General features: G+C 37.3%; 3 protein-coding genes across 4 annotated transcripts; all 3 read left to right on the top strand.

Moving 5' to 3' along the window:
- On the top strand, positions 1-3,972 carry LOC141843850 (protein ACTIVITY OF BC1 COMPLEX KINASE 3, chloroplastic-like). Its single transcript, XM_074731867.1, has 7 exons — positions 1-351; positions 422-649; positions 750-1,085; positions 1,174-1,729; positions 1,865-2,051; positions 2,162-2,528; positions 3,684-3,972. The coding sequence occupies exons 1-7, from the start codon at positions 1-3 to the stop codon at positions 3,807-3,809; spliced, it is 2,151 nt and encodes a 716-aa protein (XP_074587968.1). The 3' UTR covers positions 3,810-3,972.
- Positions 3,973-7,390: 3,418 nt separating this feature from the next.
- Positions 7,391-8,381, top strand: LOC141844165 (uncharacterized). The gene is made up of 3 exons (XM_074732190.1): positions 7,391-7,640; positions 7,741-7,808; positions 8,078-8,381. The coding sequence occupies exons 1-3, from the start codon at positions 7,481-7,483 to the stop codon at positions 8,318-8,320; spliced, it is 471 nt and encodes a 156-aa protein (XP_074588291.1). The 5' UTR covers positions 7,391-7,480; the 3' UTR covers positions 8,321-8,381.
- A 2,348-nt stretch (positions 8,382-10,729) lies between these two features.
- LOC141844164 (U2 small nuclear ribonucleoprotein B''-like) lies at positions 10,730-16,250 on the top strand. Of its 2 annotated transcripts, none has more exons than XM_074732189.1 (5): positions 10,730-10,874; positions 11,706-11,878; positions 12,064-12,157; positions 13,671-13,741; positions 15,752-16,250. In XM_074732189.1, the coding sequence occupies exons 1-5, from the start codon at positions 10,793-10,795 to the stop codon at positions 16,037-16,039; spliced, it is 708 nt and encodes a 235-aa protein (XP_074588290.1). In that variant the 5' UTR covers positions 10,730-10,792; the 3' UTR covers positions 16,040-16,250. The 2 variants fall into 2 exon arrangements, with proteins under 2 accessions (XP_074588290.1, XP_074588289.1); XM_074732188.1 differs by having other exon boundaries at positions 13,668-13,741.
- Positions 16,251-17,620: the final 1,370 nt, after the last annotated feature.

Below are 17,620 nucleotides of genomic sequence, written 5' to 3'. Positions count from 1 at the left end.
ATGGCCGTCTCCCTCTCCCTCCCGTCTCCCCGGTCGCTGGCCCACCGGAGGAGGCCACCGCCGACGCTCCACCGCGCTGCCATCGTTAGGGTCCGCCCCATCTCCGGTACTAAGTCCGACGCAGGCGGTGACGGAATCAGAAGAGGCGACCAGTACGCCGTCCAGCTAACGTCGAAATCCAGGACGCCGTCCGCAGCCGTAAACGTTGATCTCCACGCCCGTCTCTCCGTCCTTTCGAAAGACCGCGCCGAGGACATGCAAGCGGAGGCGCGAGCCCTGGCCCGGGCAGAGAATGCTACAGCATATCACCCCGAGATCATCGCCGCGAAATACTCCTCTCGTCCCTTCAAGGTAAGCCACTGGTTGGAGGGGGCTTTTCGTCGTCTCCCGTTCGTCTAATGTCGGTGGCGTTTGGTAGTAGGTGGTCTCGAGGATGCTGGAGATCTTCACGGGGTTGGGATCCTTCGCGTTGAAACTAGCCGTGGACCAGAGGCGAGGGCAGCTCGAGCTGCGGAAGCGGCAGCGGGCGGCGGAGCTTACGGAGATCTTAACGCGATTGGGGCCGACCTTTGTGAAGATCGGGCAGGGTTTGTCCACTCGGCCTGATATCTGCCCGCCAGAATATATCGAGGAGCTCTCACAGTTGCAGGTTTGCTTGCCGGATAAAAGATTGCACTCGGTCCTTTTTCGTGATTGTTAAACCGTAATTATCAATCAATTCAGCTGTTTGACATTGCCCGACAGAGCAGGATGCACTTCCTACCTTTCCGAATGAGAATGCATTTGCCCTCATCGAGAGTGAACTAGGAGCACCTCTCGGTTCCATGTTCTCGGCTATATCACCAGAACCGATTGCAGCTGCCAGTCTAGGCCAGGTCTACAAAGCCCAGTTTAAGCACTCAGGTCAGGTTGTAGCCGTCAAGGTGCAAAGACCAGAGATTGAAGAAGCCATTGGATTGGATTTTTACCTTCTTAGAGGTCTAGGTTTTCTTGTGAACAAGTATGTTGATTTCATCTACACTGATGTTGTTGCTCTAGTCGATGAATTTGCAAAAAGAGTCTATCAGGAACTTAATTACGTTCAGGTGAATTTCATGAACTTTTTTTTAAAATGCTATCTAATCAATAGAAAACACTCAATTTCCCCATTTAAGAATTTACTTCTTGATTCAGGAAGGCCAAAATGCAAGGAGATTTAAGAAGTTATATGCTGACAACCAAGAAATCTACGTTCCAGATATATATTGGGATTACACCAGTGCAAAGGTACTAACAATGGATTGGGTGGATGGCATTAAGCTTAGTGAGCAAGAAGCTATCGAGAAGAGAGGTTTGAAACTGTTAAATTTGGTTGACATAGGTATCCAGTGTAGCTTGAGGCAGTTGCTTGAATATGGTTATTTTCATGCTGATCCGCATCCTGGTAATCTCTTAGCCACACCTGATGGAAGATTGGCTTTCATTGATTTTGGCATGATGAGTGAAACACCAGAAGAAGCGAGATCTGCTATAATTGGTCATATTGTTCACCTTGTTAACAGGGATTATGATGCCATGGCCCGTGACTACTATGCTTTAACTTTTCTAACACCTGATGTAGATGTATCTCCAATTGTACCTGCTCTCAGGAATTTCTTTGACGATGCACTGAACTCAACTGTAAGTGAGCTCAATTTTAAGACCATTGTGGATGGTCTAGGAATTGTTCTGTATCAATATCCTTTTAATGGTGAGTTTTCCTTGCCCCTTGTATCTGAATGTAAATCTCATTTTCAATATGCTACAGTGAGCATTTAGATATTCATAAAACTAGACATTTTTAACATTCACAGCTTTAGTAACTCTATGGTGCACTTTCTTGCAGTTCCTGCATATTATGCACTGATATTGAGGTCGCTTACTGTGTTGGAGGGCCTAGCACTTTATGCTGATCCAAACTTTAAGGTGCTTGCTGCTTCATACCCATATTTTGCTAAAAGGCTTCTGACTGATCCAGATCCTTATCTTAGAGATGCTCTCATTGAATTGTTGTTCAAAGATGGGAAATTTAGGTAGGCGCCAGCATTTCTTGTTTATCTGTTGGAATAATCTTTTGCCCAGACCTTTCTGTATCAGGTGTCTTGTCTGATTAACTTGCTTGGTATCTCTACCTAACATGAAGATGGAATAGGCTTGAAAATCTCCTTGTTCAAGGCCGCAAAGATCGAGATTTTACTACCAAAGATGCTTTGCAACCTGTTTTAAAGCTACTTCTGGGTCCTGGTGGTGAAGAATTACGAGCTCTTGTTGTGAAAGAGGCAGTTCGGGTTACTGAAGTGATTGTCCTTGGCTCTATGATAGATGCATATGATTCCATGCCGGACTTTATTAAGGTTGTGGTCCGTAACGGCAATGCAAATGGACCCTTTAAGCTAAGTGATGGTGAAAAAAGAAGTATGCTAGAACTTCGAGATAGAGTGCTCAGAGTATGGAGTCTTTTGAGATCCTCAGATAGCTTTGATCCAAGCCTTTTGCAACCACTTCTGCAGGTACTGCACAATGTATCTTTGATGTTTTTATTGCCTTTACAATTATAAAATGATTTAGATGTGGGGTTAGTATTGTATGTTTTATAGTACTCGCTGTAGTATTATTACTCAAAAAGGTAAAATATATGTATCTTTAGTCACATCTCCTATATAATCTTTTATATAGTAATGATATACAGCAATTTGAATACTTACCTAGCAAGCGCAACATTCTGTATTTGCTATTTGAGAATTTTGAAAGCCTATTCAACAAATAATTTTAAAAATAGCATTTGAAAATCTTTAAATATCTAAGATAAAATACTGATGGTGTCAAGATTTTTATCATACATTGTGTAAGTAGAAGTTGCGAAGATTTAAATAGTAAATAAGCAGAAATATTTGTTACAAGTAAGCTATCAATTACTGAAATGAAAAGCTTAGGCACTGAACATTGTCTCTTGCTACTAGATATAAGTCCTAGGAATGGATGGAAAAATAAATATTGTAGTTTACATCATTAAATTGTGCTAGTTCCAACTATTTGAGGTTGGTTACATATCTTATCCCTCCAAATCACTTTTAATTTTCATTAGCTAAAGTTTCTCTAGTCCCTCTATTGCTCACACCTTTTAGTTCTAACTCATCCAACTTATCTATTGTAAACTTTATTGGTAGTCTTGGAACATGTCCAAACCATCTTGGCCTTCTTTTTTCCTTCTCATTCTATCATTTGTTGGCGATTTTTTATTTTCTTGTAACTCAAAATTTGATCTTAGTTTTCTCATCTCTCTTCTATTACTGTCCTATTTTTGTTTGCTCACTACCTAATTCTTTGATCTTCAAATATAATAGGTTGTGTCACCTTCTTATAAAATTTGGAAGTTCAAGGAATAGCAGAATTATATGTTTTGATCAAGGTTGAGCTCCAAGTCATTATCTTTTACATTTTGCATTAGCATCAAATGAACTTATTAGTCAAATTCTAGATAAAGTCCATTGTTGGAGAATAAATAATCTGGTGATTGGATCAGCAATCCAACAAAGAATGAAATACATGCAAATTTCCCACTTTTTGATGTACAATCGTTTGTATGGACTTGTGCTCTTTCTTACCTTTTCAAAAGGTTTACTACAAGTGTTTGGATGCAGTCACTGAGAATACTTGTTGTTTAGGTTTTGGAAGAACCAGAAGCTCGTAACCTTAGCGGCCGCATCGTTGGAGGAATTACTCAACGTCTATCGGCCCGATTACTACAACAGATTCTTAGATCTCCTGCCACTGCTGTTGCTCCAAAATGACCAGCTGAAGCGGCTAAATGGTACATCTACACACAACGTTTTTATATATATATTTTTCTTAAGTTCATGATTCTGAAAAAGTCCAATTCTATTTATCATATCTATTCTTTGAAACTCTGTGTAGCCATATTGATCTGCTTCGGTTACTAAAAGAATGATTTCAGTTCTGGCTATGAATTTATTTGTCATAACCACAAATTCTTAGTTAACTCTGTTAGCTTTTTTAATTGAAAGTTTCAGATAGGCACAAACACATGCATAACCTGTGTTCTATTTCCTACCTAGAGATCTTATATTTATCCAAAAAAATTATTTATTATTTTCTGATGTCGAACTAATCTCACTAATTAGCAAGAGATGGAATTAGTTTTCTAAAAAAATAGAGAAATATTGTCGTTAGATTATTTTTTTTATATCAATTTGTCTTTATTTATGATTTTTTTTCCTTGTATAATAGATTAGGCAAATATTACAAACATAAAAAAGTGCAACAAAAAATTAGAATCCGAAACCAGTTGGAACTTAAAAATGCACTAGTGTTTAAGTAATGGTCATAAAGTTATTCTAAATGTACAATTCTAATTTATATTTTTAGCATTAATTGTTAAACCTAATCTTAAACTTTATATATAAATTTAATTTAAACTTTTATTTTTATATGTTCTTTCGATTTTATATCAATTTAACATACTATATGATATATTTTTAATTTTTAAATTAATAAACATGTTAGATTATAAAAATCTCATTTTTATAACATAATTATTTGATTATAATATTTTGTCACTTAAAAATTATAAAAATATCAATTTAACAAATTAGTTAATATTTTGATGACACATTTACATCACATTTTTATTGAAAATCTTAAACAATAAAAATATTAATATGTTAATTTTTATATTAAAAATATTTATTTATATTGTGATGTTCAAATAACTCAAACGCCAATAGCTAATTGATTTAGAAATATAAAAATATATTATGTAGCATATTAAAATTATAATATATTATATTTTATTATAAATTAATGTTAAATGAATAAATTTAAAATTAATTGTTAAATTTATTAAATTATTGAAACTTTATATATATTAGTACTTATCTTTACTTTTATAACAATTTTTTGGCGACGGTTTCACACTTTTTTTTTCCTTAAAAATCCCCATCTAACTTCCAAGGCCCTAATTTTTTCCTTCGTGTTTTATGTAATTATAAGTTATTGTGTTCAAGTGTATCGATACCGTTTAAATAACATTATCATCATTTTAATTAACAAATTATTTTTCAAGCTATTTAGTGAAATAATTCAACGGGAAAAAATTTATCATTTTAAATTGTAAATCATTTATCCCTATGTTCAAGTGTATCGGTATTAGGGAGATCAATTTTCACATAATTTCCATATAAATATTTGCACTAGGAGCATATTTTAATAAATGGTTAGGGAGAGCATCAAATGCATAAATAGCAGCGGAAAAGAATGTTTTCACAATCTTATTTGATTTAATTTGAAAATAGGATCATTAGGAGCACTACAGGAGGGTAAATAGCATCCATAAAACTTATATATATGAAACAGAATATGTAGCGGAAAATGACATAAGTACACGATTGTTTTACTTAGTTCGCAGCTACAGGCTGCTACTCTAAGGTTCACGATCAGAATCGTTTTCGACGGACAATCCACTAAGTAATTTCCTTCTTACGAAAGGGAGTTAAGCGCTTTACAAAATAAATAGGATTGGTAACAAATATACCATCCTAAAATGTAAGTACAAAAAGTAAAGTACTGAAAATTATATCGACAGAGTATGGATGCACAGATTTCAATTCAGCTCCTCGGTGTGACGATAGCGTTTCGGATGGAATCTCTTCGTATAAACGGTCGTCGTTAAGTCGTAATCAGATGCCTCGAGGGTTCCCCCTCGAGGCTGCTTTTATTGAGTGATCTAGGTGCCTGGAAGTCTTTCTGGGCGCCTCCACATTGTCCCGTCGCTTCATTTTCGACGCTGCTGATTTGACACTTTTGGGCGGTTGTATCCCTTTCCGGGTGCATATATGCTGACGTGCAGGTTCTGGATCAACCTTGACTTTGCAACGCCTTATCCAGATATGGACGCTTGGAACTTTTTCGAATGCCTGGAGGTTGAGGTGTCCCGACCACTGGGACTTTACCACCTCATCGCCTCGCTGGCCCATTTCGCTAATGTCCGATCGCTTGAAACCAATTCGGGCGCATGGATGTCCGATCACTTAGATCCAGATAAGGACGTCTAGAATCGAAAGTTCCAACTCTTCTTTTCCTATATTACAAGTTAGTGCAAAACACAAAAGTAACAAGAAAATGAACAGTTTTTCAAACTGTATGGTCTTAACTTCAGGTTTCTAGTGAAACTCTAGGTCAGGCCGACATTTACTGTTCCCTTTACTGAGAACACATCCTCATCCACTCCACTCAGGAGAATTTACTTTGTGTCAACCAAGTCCTTCAGATTTATTGGACTTTTGCTTAGTTTCAATCCTCGGCCCTCAGGACTTCCACGGCTAGACGTCCAGTCCTCCAGACCCGCCTAGACTTCCGCCTAGTACACTTGTTCCGTCAAGATTTCCTACTTAGTCCTTCTGATCAGGATTTCCTTGTCCAGTCCTTCAAACTTGGTCTTCTACATAATCCTCCAGATTAGGCCTTCCTGTCGAGCTTCCATCTAGGACTTCCACCGTCTAGCTGCAACTAGGGCTTTCTTGTGCCTAACCACAATTAGGACTTCCTATGCTACCTGCACTTCCAATTTAGCTCATTAGATTACTTCACACATTTAATTTGAATCCTTTGTCATTATCAAAATTTAGGTTCGATTATTTGATACTTTCTGCCCCAACACTTTTGAATCCTAATTAAAGATACTCTAGCACTTCAATTACCAACAAAGGCAAAGAGAATAACCAAATTTGAGATTACCAAATCAAATATATTAGTTTTGATATTTGAAAGGTATACATGAACGAGAACTTTGGTGTAATAGTAAAGTCATGATCGTGAATTCAAATTGTGGAAGCCTATGGCAATACAAGATAATAAAATAAATAATAGATGCCGATCATGTGGGACCATTGGAATGTCAGATTTTATCTTTTGCTGAAGTATAATAGATCACTCTCCGAGGCCCATATATATATTTTTCCTTTAAAAGGTATACATGGTGACGAATCAACTTGCCGAGGAGGTGATGAAGAGAAAACGTAGAAGAGGATCCTCGCAACCCTTACTGATCATATCACACAGTGAGTAGAGGGTCACTCTCAGCTTTCCCAAGTGCGTGTGGGGAACAGTAGTTGGTTTCCTAAGTCTTCCTAAGAATGATTAAACAAGGCAATGCAGGCAACCATCACGTTCTAAAAGGTCCCCAAGAAGGTTTCCTTTATGCACGATTGTAACAAAGACAGGAACGAAACCTTACCGTCCTTGATGAAAACTGCCTCCCACCTGAACCAGATAATGGACCAGACTAGCCCGGTCGATCGAATATCGAATATCGATCGGTTCGTGCTCAGACGATTTGGTTCTTGTAGCTCTCGAGTCGACTGAAAAGCAAGCATACCAATTAAATTGAGCTGCAGAGTTGCCTGACCATTAGTGTGTTTCAGTTGAACGATATTCATCTGTCTTCATGGATTTGCGAGGCACCTGTAGAGGAGGAGGAAGAGGAAGAACGTTACTGAGGTTCAACTTAAAGTTGGCTGTCGTCTGCTCAATTTTCTTGGGCATTGGCTCTGTGCTGTTCTTTGTCGCTAGAGGAAGCAGCAGCGCCGGCACCGGAGCTTGTTTAGGTGAGCCAGTTAATTAGAACTCTAATCTTTATATTAAGAAGCGTTAATCAATATTTGTTTGATTAATTATTTTTCATAACACATGGATCTTCCATCGCAGAAATCATCAGAAGCTGGAGCGAAGAGATGGAAGCCCTTCCTTTCGGCACTCCAGTTCTTAAACTTCATGTAATTAAGCTTTTACAATCTTCTATATCAAAAACATGTTTTATTATGTAAACAAGTTCATTTTCAATTTTTTAAAAATAAAAAAATAAAAACTGAAAAATACTGTTTAATCCTTATCGAGAGGTTGAAAAAAGTTAGGCTGGAAGCGCATTTTAGCAAGAACAGGTGGCCTCGTACTAAACTTAGCCGACTGAGGCGCAGATAAGCATATATATTTACGTTTGTGCTAACATGCGCCAATGTTTGGAATGTTATATTTTTTGCTGCAGGAGCATCTGCGACGGGGGGCGGTGGCGACGGGGCGGAGGGAACTGGCGGAGGAGGCAGGGTCGAGGCCTCCGATTTGCGCTTACAAGTGCGGGCGGTGCAGCCCATGCTCGCCGGTGCACGTGCAGGTGCCACCGAGTAGTGCGGCGGAGGGGGACGGGAACAGGAACAAGAACAGGGACGCTGCCGAGTACTTGCCGGTGGCGTGGTGGTGCAGGTGCCACGGCCGCCTCTATCAGCCGTAAACAACCACCTCCTCCATTGCCACCGCATGTACATACATACCTTTGTATCATTGTATGAGTGTAAAATTTATCACTGTAATGTTGTATTATTGTTGAAATAGTATTCAAATATTCAAGTTAATAATTTCAGAAAAATATGTTAAAGCATCAATCAACCTAATCTATCTTATTATTATTATTATTATTATTATTGTTAATAAACCAATAAACTAATCAAAATTATGATAAATTTGGTATTGTTTTGTATTTAGACTGGATATTGATGCCTTTTGTTGTCACTCTGAATAGTCATAATTTAAAAAAGCTGTAAATTTAACCCCTTTCTCAGTACTTTTTGCAGCAGTAAGGCATCTAAGCCCGAAGAAATTTAAACCCCCGACAAGCCAAGTCAATCTTCAGTTCGGTTATGTCTGACTTTCTCGGCTCGTTCATGCTTGATGTCCTCAGTTTGGTTATGATCGACTTCCTCAGCTCAACTACGACGTCCTCAACTTGACTGTGTCCGACATCCTCAGTTCGGCCATGCTTAACATACTTAGCTCGGTTGCACTTAACATCTCAGCTCGAGCAATACTGAGTGATTTCAGATCTTATCATTAATCCTCACAATAATGAAGAACATTGATATTGTAATAGACATAAAACACGAACTAACATGGGGTTCAAACTAGGGCATGTGGGCCTATGTGATAACCACACGATCTGAACGTAAGGATTAATATACAAAGAAATTTGTTCCTACGGACACAAGTAGGCACACAAGCACAACCTCTCCTCTTTTAACATTCTCATCTTTAAAATCTCTTAATTTGAACATCAGAGTGACTCCGTCAAGACACCTCTTGATCCAATTTTAATTCCTTCTCTAAGTTTTTCATATTCGTGAATCCTCATCGTAGTCCAAATCTTAGAAGTCATCACATCAAACCTAGCTCCATCATCGACGGTTTATTCATCCACATTTTTTAGCGGCCTTGTTCAGTCACTGGTGGTTCATTCATCCATGGTGCCAGAACACCGAGTGTTCAATTTGCATCTCGAAGATGGAACTTATCAGTTCTCCTTTTAATGGTGATTTGGGCAAGTATAGGAGGAAAGAGTTTTTTCTAACTGTGGCGTGTCAATTTCTCCAGCAGAATCTTGACAGATGAAGAAGGAAGACAACAGGGGCGAACTGGAGTAGCTTCTACGTAACAAGCTTAAGCAAGTGGCGGAAGTAAGCAGCTGTTGTTTTTGAAATATAGTTGAATTGATTATGATAAAATAGAATTATCGATAAAGATAAAACAATACTCTCATTGTGGTTAATTATAATTTTTCAATCTTTACATATAATTATATCGATGATATGAAACTGTTGAAATGACTAATTCGAAGAACAAGTAATTTGAAAGTCCCATCACATTTTATCAGTTCTCCGTGGACTAGGTTGCAAACAGAAGTTTCAAGTAAAGCGCACACCACGAAAGCTCGATCTGTCAGAGTTGGCAATCAAATATTGGATCTTTCATTGGAATGGTTGATAATCGTCGAGTGGGTGAAGAATTTAGTCACAAATGCGGAAGAATTTCAGTGAGAATTTCTAGCTTTGGAACCAGGAAATTGCTTTCTTACCTGCAGAAGCGTGGGAATTCGTTCACGGATGCTGGTTGAGTTCGATTCCCGGTTTCTCAGCAAAAGGATGTGCTTACGAGCGAATCGCGACGCTAGGGATCGAGGAAGGACTCGAATGCAGAGGGCGGCATCTGCTTCCCAAACCCTAGACTTTAGGGTTCGAGTCGCTGTTGTGTCGGAGAAAGAAGAACGATGAGAGGTTGGGGTGAGTATTCGGTTAAAATTGAATCGAATTAATCGAAAATTGAATAAATCGATTTTTTTTAACCAACCTAATTGATCGAATTTCCCAATAAAAATCGAACAAACCGAATCGAAATTTTATCAGTTAATTCGGTTTTCGATCGAATTAACCGAATTAATCAATTTTTTTTAAATATTATAAAAATTTTACTAATAAATTAGAAATTTATATATATATTTACTTAAAATTTATAAATTAATTTTTTTAATTTAATTAATTCGGCTAATTCGGTTTATTCGGTTTAATCGAATAAGAAAATTTAAAATTGAAATCGAACCGAATTAACCGATTTTTTTTTTAAAAAATAATCAAACTTTCTGAAATAATCAAACCGAATTAAAAATTTAATTTAATTTAATTAATTTATTCGATTTAATCGAATTTTTGTTCATCCCTAATATTAGGGAGGAAGCTCTCCAATCGCTCTATCATTTAGTATTTACGACTAAAGATACTGGACGATCATAGCCGTTCGTTTGATGGGCCCCAAGGTATTGAACGGTTAAAAGCAACTGTGCCTCCCATACATCATCAAAGAGGTTGTATGAGATCGCACCGAGCAGCGCCGAAACGAGAGCAAAAGCTGCTCTCGCTCACTTTGTCTTGCTCTTGCGATGGTGGCGATGCTTTCGGGTGATATCCCCCCGAATCAAACAATATACATCAACAATTTGAATGAGAAGGTCAAGAAAGAAGGTTAGCTCCATTGTATTGCACAGATCTTTTGTCAGTTTTGCGTTTTCCCAACACATGAGTTCTTCGGTTTAGGGTTTTTTTTTGGTTGATTTTTTCTTGTTTGTGAATGTTAACGGTGTTTAAACAGATTCAGTGGGCATATGAAAAGTATGTCTAATGGGTTTTAGAATACGAGATTTAGAATAAATTATATTTATTTCATACCTGAGCGTTTTGTTCCTCATAGGCAAAGATATAGTTTTGAAAGTACAAGCCCTCAAAGCTCTCTTGTCGCTCAGGAAACAGAACTCTATTGGGCTTTCTTAATCTCTGATCTAAAATTGCATCATGTGATAACGTATTTTATGTTCTTCCATAGGCTTAGCATTTCGTTGCTATAAGGGATAAAGGTGAATCTTAAATATTTTTAGTCTGCTTTGTGTTGATGAAAGTAATGAAGGAAAAGTTGGGTATGAATGTATTGTTGTTGTAGCTTACTTGTTTGCTAGGAATTTAATTGTATTCAATTGGTAGGTTTGGGGAATATAAATGGCATGCCATGGATAAGAATAGGTAGGGAGATTTGTAGTTTGCTCGTCATATGTACACAACTGTTCACAGATCTGTTCCGTTGTGATGCTATTACATTGGAGTAATATGTGCGTAACTTGCTATTTTCTGTGTTCATTTCCTTTATCAGGTAATTTCATAAGAAAAATATAAGGATTAAAATCAAACTCAAACTTATAGTTCATAAGTGTGACACAATTGCCTGGATTTGTGAATTTGAGAGTGATTAAGAAATTTGTTTCTATTTTTCCTTACTGCATTGTCCTGGTTTTTGTGCTACAGAACTTAAACGATCTCTCTATGCTTTATTTTCACAATATGGAAGAATTCTGGATGTTGTGGCCTTGAAAACACCAAAGCTGAGAGGCCAGGCATGGGTGGTATTTGCTGAAGTTACAGCTGCTAGCAATGCAGTACGACAAATGCAAAGATTCCCATTCTATGATAAACCAATGGTGAGTTTTATTTATCTCGAAATTCATGTTATTTTTTAAAACAGTAATTAGTTATCTTTTAGATAAGAGAACACTTAGTGATGCACAATTTTTTTTTCGTGTTGGTAGTTTAATTCTGGAGTGAGGCTTGTTTTCTGCAGTTATGTACAATTGATGACAGATATTTGCTTATATATTTTGTGCAGAGAATACAATATGCAAAATCAAAGTCTGATTGTATTGCAAAAGAGGATGGGACATTTGTTCCGAGAGAAAAGAAGAAGAGGCAAGAAGAAAAAGGTAAGCCCCTTTTTTCTAAGTTAATTGTGAAAATTTGATACATTGTGGAACATGGACTGTGCATTGTAGACCAAACATTACTGTTTTTGAGGTTCTCACTAACAATGCAATTTAATTTAATATGTAGAAAAGTGGTGTGTTGGTAAAGATAAGGAAATAAGAAAAAAAAATCTAAGCATGAGGCTTGCTATGAGGGAACAAGAGGCAGAGATGTATAGGAAATGAGTGTTATGTCAATACACTAGTGGTAAAAAAAGAGTTCAAAATATTGTTTGTAGTTGCTCAAAGATCATCAACTTTGATGATATCTTTGGGCCCATATGAAGTAACAAGTGAACTGCTTTGCATGATGAAACATTATCAATTGGGCTACAAGATTTTATGGATGAACACAAACTTGATCATCGGATTCGTGAATAAATAACTGAATATACAGTTGATTAGACTGAGAGAACTTGAATAGTCAGAATAAGTTGATAAGAGATACTTAATTATCTCAGCAGTGACTGTTTCAATCTTGCTTGATATCTTGAACAATGAACAGTCAGAATCCGGTATGGCAGTTCCAGCTGAAGTAATTCCTATGATTGAATTGATCAGATATTGTAGGAACAACTTGGAGGTTCTTGGTACAAATCCTTCTGGAAGAGGTTATAGGATAGTGACTTAACTGAGTGTCTTATCTGAAGTGATGGTTAGCCTTTGGTTATGATTGATCCCTGGTTTGATGATCAAACTCATTCTCTTGTCATGTTGGATTCCCTCAGTTAAGATCCGAAGCAGAGTTTGAAAGCTAAAGGATAAAACAGAAAGAAAGTCTCTGAATAGGCCTTGGAGGGTGATGCACCTGGTTGGTCTGTCGAATGGGCATGTATCTCATCCCTATTGGGCTGTCTTTGTCAAGTAAAGATTACTAGATTAGTCTATCCTCACCAGAGCTAAGATTAGCCTATCCTCACCAGAGCTACATCGATTCACTAGGAAAAGCATTAGCCTCTCGAGATAAATTTCACAAAGTTAACTTATGATCACAAGACAACTTCTGCTGCAGGAATTCTTGGTTGCAGTCACTAGATCTCATTTGACATCAAGTACTGAACATTTTGTAGTTATGGTTTCATCCCTAAAATATGATCACAAGACAGCTTCTGTTTTACATATGCAGGAATTCTTGGTTGCACAGTAGATCTCATTTGACATCAAGTACTGAACATTTTGTAGTTATGGTTTCATCCCTAAAATATGGTAGCTCAAAACTTTTCTTCCCATCATTTGCCCTATTATGGGCGTCAGGTTGCCTAATGGCAGTAACTGACCCCAAATAGCTGAGACTTGTTAGTAGGCTACCTATCTGATAAATTGAAGATCGTCATCTAGTGATTTGTCTTTACAGGATATTTTTTTTTTATTACCTTTTCAAGGTTCTTCTTCTTTGGAAATATAGTCTTTCTGCTGGCATTATTATTTCTGCATCATGAACATGATCTATCATTTTATTCCTTTTCATTAGCAGCTGAAAAGAAACGTAGAGCTGAGGAGGCACAACAGTCTGCAGCAAATGCTCAAACCAACGGAGGGCTGTCTGTAAGTTTAATTTTATTTATCAAATTCAATTTCTTTCATAAAATAAGTAATGTTGACTTGAACCATATAAAAAATATATGGTAAAAACATCTTCCTTTGGAAGCTATTATTCAGTTTTATATGGTTCCTTTTTACTTGCTATATGGTAATTTGACTAAACTTTTCCAGAATACAAATTGATTGTTTTCCCAATTAGGTATCTAGCTTTGTCTGTATTTGCTGAACTTGAATTAGGAAAAAAAATTAAAATGATAACAATAGCCTACATTTGTTCTTTTAGTACTATCAGATGCACTTAAAAAAGTTCTAGTAATGATTAATCTACTTATCTTAGATTGATCTCATAACTTAGCCAACCCCAGATACATGGAACTAACACCGCTTTGATGATTGTACAAACTGTGAAGATTGGTCTTATTAGTCACACCAAATTATTAGTATGGATTTTTTTTCATGTCAAGGGATATTTATGACTTCTCCTTGTTTTGTTTCTCAGTCTGCATTGTATGCACCATGACTGAATCTGGCCTACTCATGTCTTTAAGGTCATGATAACTAAACAGTCTCCCATCAGTACGGATTTGGTTCATTTATAGGGCAAATTTTTTTATTACAATAAATTCTATTTTTACTAACATAATTAGTCCATACAACCAGATATTTAGGTTTGAAATTAGAATCCCCAGACTCTTCTTAAGACGTGAAATCAAATATAGAAAAGCCAATTGAAAACATCAATCGCCAGGTAAAAGATCAAATGAATTTATTATCCTCAAAAGTATATGTGACGGATACTGTTTTAAGCATGAACACAATTTATCTTCATGATTTTACATGCCTTCCATATGCAAGTTGGATCTGGTTTCTTGATAGGTACAGAAATGTCTACTATACAATTTTAGAAATGATAAAGAAAAAAGGAACCCTCAAGTGTTTGATATATTGCAAGTAGAGGTGCAGATAAAGATTGGAGATATAGTGTAAAGTTAATTAGCATAGAAGATTGAAATATTATAATGATTTGATGGAAAGGCTAAATTTAATATCACCTTTCGTATAGGCAATAATCTGTTTTGATTACTTTGATGACCATATTTTGTATTTCTTTTTATTCCATGTTATTATTTCCGTTAACCACCCACATGAGTGAAAATTCTTTCCTGCCTCTTGTTGCCACAGGCTCAACATGAATGTATAACTGTTATTATTGGCATGCACTATAATCTCTATTGTATTGACAATCGGAAGAAACATGTTTCCTTGAATTCTGCTAAAGCAAACTCCATGTGTTTGAGAATTCTTTAGTAAGGGAAAAGAGAGAAGAGGAGAGAAGTGGACAAATAGGGTATTTTCTTGTTGGGATGCCAACACTTAAACTAATTGCATTTTTATTTGCAGGAATAGCTATTCCAGATGAATTCCAAGGAATAGTTATTCTTGCATTGAATGGCTTAATGAGTTTGGAGTAGTAATTCCATAGAATTGTTCTCCCTTTCAATCCTTATGATGTTCTATTATGTTGCAATAGCTATTCCATGAACCAAATTAAAGAATACTTATCGTATTCTATTCATATTTTACTACATCCCTAAGAATAACTACCATCTTTCACAAACCAAATATACACTAAAAGACTCTTAAACAAGGGCCAATCCTTCTCTATTGTTTTCCCTCCCGTATGCCCCCCCCCCCCCCCCTCTTTGGGTGCTTGTATTGTCAAAATCACATTGCTAACAACAAATAAGGGGTAACAACTCTTTAGTATCAATCTTATTACTGAAGTATGAAAGGATATACTTACTTGATTGTGCATGTTTTTTTTTTGTTATTGTTTTATTCCTTAATGCAGCTTTTATCACAAAAAATTCCGTGAGCATAATGGTAGCAAATCTTGCACTACTAAAAGTCTGAAATGGTTTTTTCTGAATATATTTCTGAATCTAAAGGGACGCTCACCATAAGTTGTTCACATTCTAGACAGTGAGTTCACATTTTAAATATTTTTGGCAGTCTTCTCAAGTTCCCCGCCATGCAAAGCCCGGTTCTCAGGAGCCTGCTGCTGCACCTAACAATATCCTTTTCATTGAGAATTTGCCGCATGAAACAACAAAGATGGTGCTTGAGATCCTTTTCCAGCAGTACCCAGGTTTCTCCGAAGTACGGATGATCGAAGCGAAGCCTGGTATTGCCTTTGTGGAGTTTTCTGATGATGTGCAGGCCTCCATTGCGATGCAGGCTCTCCAAGGTTTCAAGATCACTCCACAAAACCCTATGGCAATCACCTATGCAAAGAAATGATGATGATGTGTATTCCGTCTGCAATTGTCTCAATACTTGCGAGGTTTATTGATTTGTAGGATTTCAAGTGCTAACATGTTTTACCTTCTACAATGGATTTGCTTCCATGGATTGATCTTCTAGCAATATCCTATTAGCTGCCTTGGTTGATTCAATGGTGTGAACAACAAAACTGAGATATTAAGTTGGCATTCTGCCCTGGTCAAAGACTTGTTATAAGTATTCTTTTGCATGAAGATCTTCATGTAGTAGTTAGTTCAGGCCGTAGACAATTTTTTTATAAATAGATAAATAAATTTACATGTGAATCCTTAAACACCTAGTTCTTATCGTTGATGTTTGATTTCATTCAAGCATTTAGGGGGGATTTTGTGCTCATGATATGAAAGTACTTTTGGTTACAAAAATGACAAAATTAAATTCCTTATAATTATATGATATTTGACATCGACCTAGAATGAGCTATTTTCATTAAAAGATTTTTGTACCCTTAAAATTTCAAGAGAAAGATATTTAAGCAAAGATAGAAATATGCAAGAAAGGACGTTGAGCAAACATTTAGGATACTTCAATCTTGTTAGTTAATGAACAGAAATCTAGGACAATTTTTGGCACAAGAATAATTTGAAGGATATATATATATATCGGTGGGTCTATCCTGAGCACCGTTCGGTGAGCACCTGTGAGCACCGCCTGACGTGGCTTTTCCACGTGGAAATTCCATTCCTTCGCCGTGTAAAGCTCCTCCGCTCTGTTGCTCGCTCGATCCGCATCCAAAATTCGCCTCTTCACAGCGCCGCTACGCTAGGGTTTACTCTCCGCGCGCCGACGCTGCTCGATCCGCTATTTTCTCTCCGCCGTTGCTCCCGCCTCTCCTGTGTGCTGCTTGCCTCCCCCCAAACTCTCCTCTTCGCAGCGGCGCTAGGGTTTACTCTCCGCGCGCCTCTTCTCCGTCGCTGCTCGCCGAAGCTGCTCTCGCCTCTCCTCGCGCTGCTCGCCGAAGCTGCTCCCGACCCTCTTCTTCCTCGACAAAGCCGAAGCTTCCGACCTCTTCATCCTCGACGAAGCTCGGCGTCGTTCGAAGAGACCAACGCTGCTCGCGAGTGCCGAAGCTCCCGACCCTTTTCACCGAAGTCTGCTGACCAGTATAGATTTATCATCCCTCTGCCTTTTCCAGTATGAAATTTGATCATTAACCTGCTATTTTGGCTTGTTCTGAGTGTTCCAATCATCCATCTTAACCTTTTCTTGCGATTGTTAATAACTGAAAACTGTTTAATATTTAATTACTTGGCATTCATTCAACCATTATTGATTTAGGATCAGTTTACTCGAGGAGTGGAAGTTGTGATAGAGTGGAGACCAACGCTGCTCGAGAAGCCAAAATAGGTGATTTCATTCAACACCTAGTTCTTATCGTTAATGTTTGATTTCATTCAAACATTTAGGGGGAATTTTGTACTATATATTGCTCGTGCTATGTGACAATATAGCCAGTTAACCAGAAAATTCAACTCTAGCGGCAGCATCAGTGCTACATCGTTTTCTCACACCATGAACACACACATTCCTATCTCCAGT

Source organism: Curcuma longa, chromosome 13 (assembly GCF_044706935.1).
Source record: "Curcuma longa cultivar G26 ecotype Majalengka, Jawa Barat chromosome 13, ITB_CL_G26_1.1, whole genome shotgun sequence".
Lineage (NCBI taxonomy): Eukaryota > Viridiplantae > Streptophyta > Magnoliopsida > Zingiberales > Zingiberaceae > Curcuma > Curcuma longa.
The sequence above is the reverse complement of the archived record's forward strand: the minus strand, read 5'-3'. Positions and strand labels throughout refer to the sequence as shown.

What these genes read in the sequence shown, in the direction of transcription:
- LOC141843850 (XM_074731867.1), top strand. Translation starts at nt 1, where the DNA reads ATGGCCGTCTCCCTCTCCCTCCCGTCTCCCCGGTCGCTGGCCCACCGG. An exon ending in AGGAGCTCTCACAGTTGCAG is followed by an intron (nt 650 to 749) that starts GTTTGCTTGCCG and finishes CCGACAGAGCAG; the next exon opens with GATGCACTTCCTACCTTTCC. An exon ending in TTCAAAGATGGGAAATTTAG is followed by an intron (nt 2,052 to 2,161) that starts GTAGGCGCCAGC and finishes CCTAACATGAAG; the next exon opens with ATGGAATAGGCTTGAAAATC.
- LOC141844165 (XM_074732190.1), top strand. Translation starts at nt 7,481, where the DNA reads ATGGATTTGCGAGGCACCTGTAGAGGAGGAGGAAGAGGAAGAACGTTA. An exon ending in CGGCACCGGAGCTTGTTTAG is followed by an intron (nt 7,641 to 7,740) that starts GTGAGCCAGTTA and finishes CTTCCATCGCAG; the next exon opens with AAATCATCAGAAGCTGGAGC. An exon ending in CTCCAGTTCTTAAACTTCAT is followed by an intron (nt 7,809 to 8,077) that starts GTAATTAAGCTT and finishes TTTTTGCTGCAG; the next exon opens with GAGCATCTGCGACGGGGGGC.
- LOC141844164 (XM_074732188.1), top strand. Translation starts at nt 10,793, where the DNA reads ATGGTGGCGATGCTTTCGGGTGATATCCCCCCGAATCAAACAATATAC. An exon ending in GAAGAGGCAAGAAGAAAAAG is followed by an intron (nt 12,158 to 13,667) that starts GTAAGCCCCTTT and finishes CCTTTTCATTAG; the next exon opens with CAGCTGAAAAGAAACGTAGA. An exon ending in AAACCAACGGAGGGCTGTCT is followed by an intron (nt 13,742 to 15,751) that starts GTAAGTTTAATT and finishes TATTTTTGGCAG; the next exon opens with TCTTCTCAAGTTCCCCGCCA.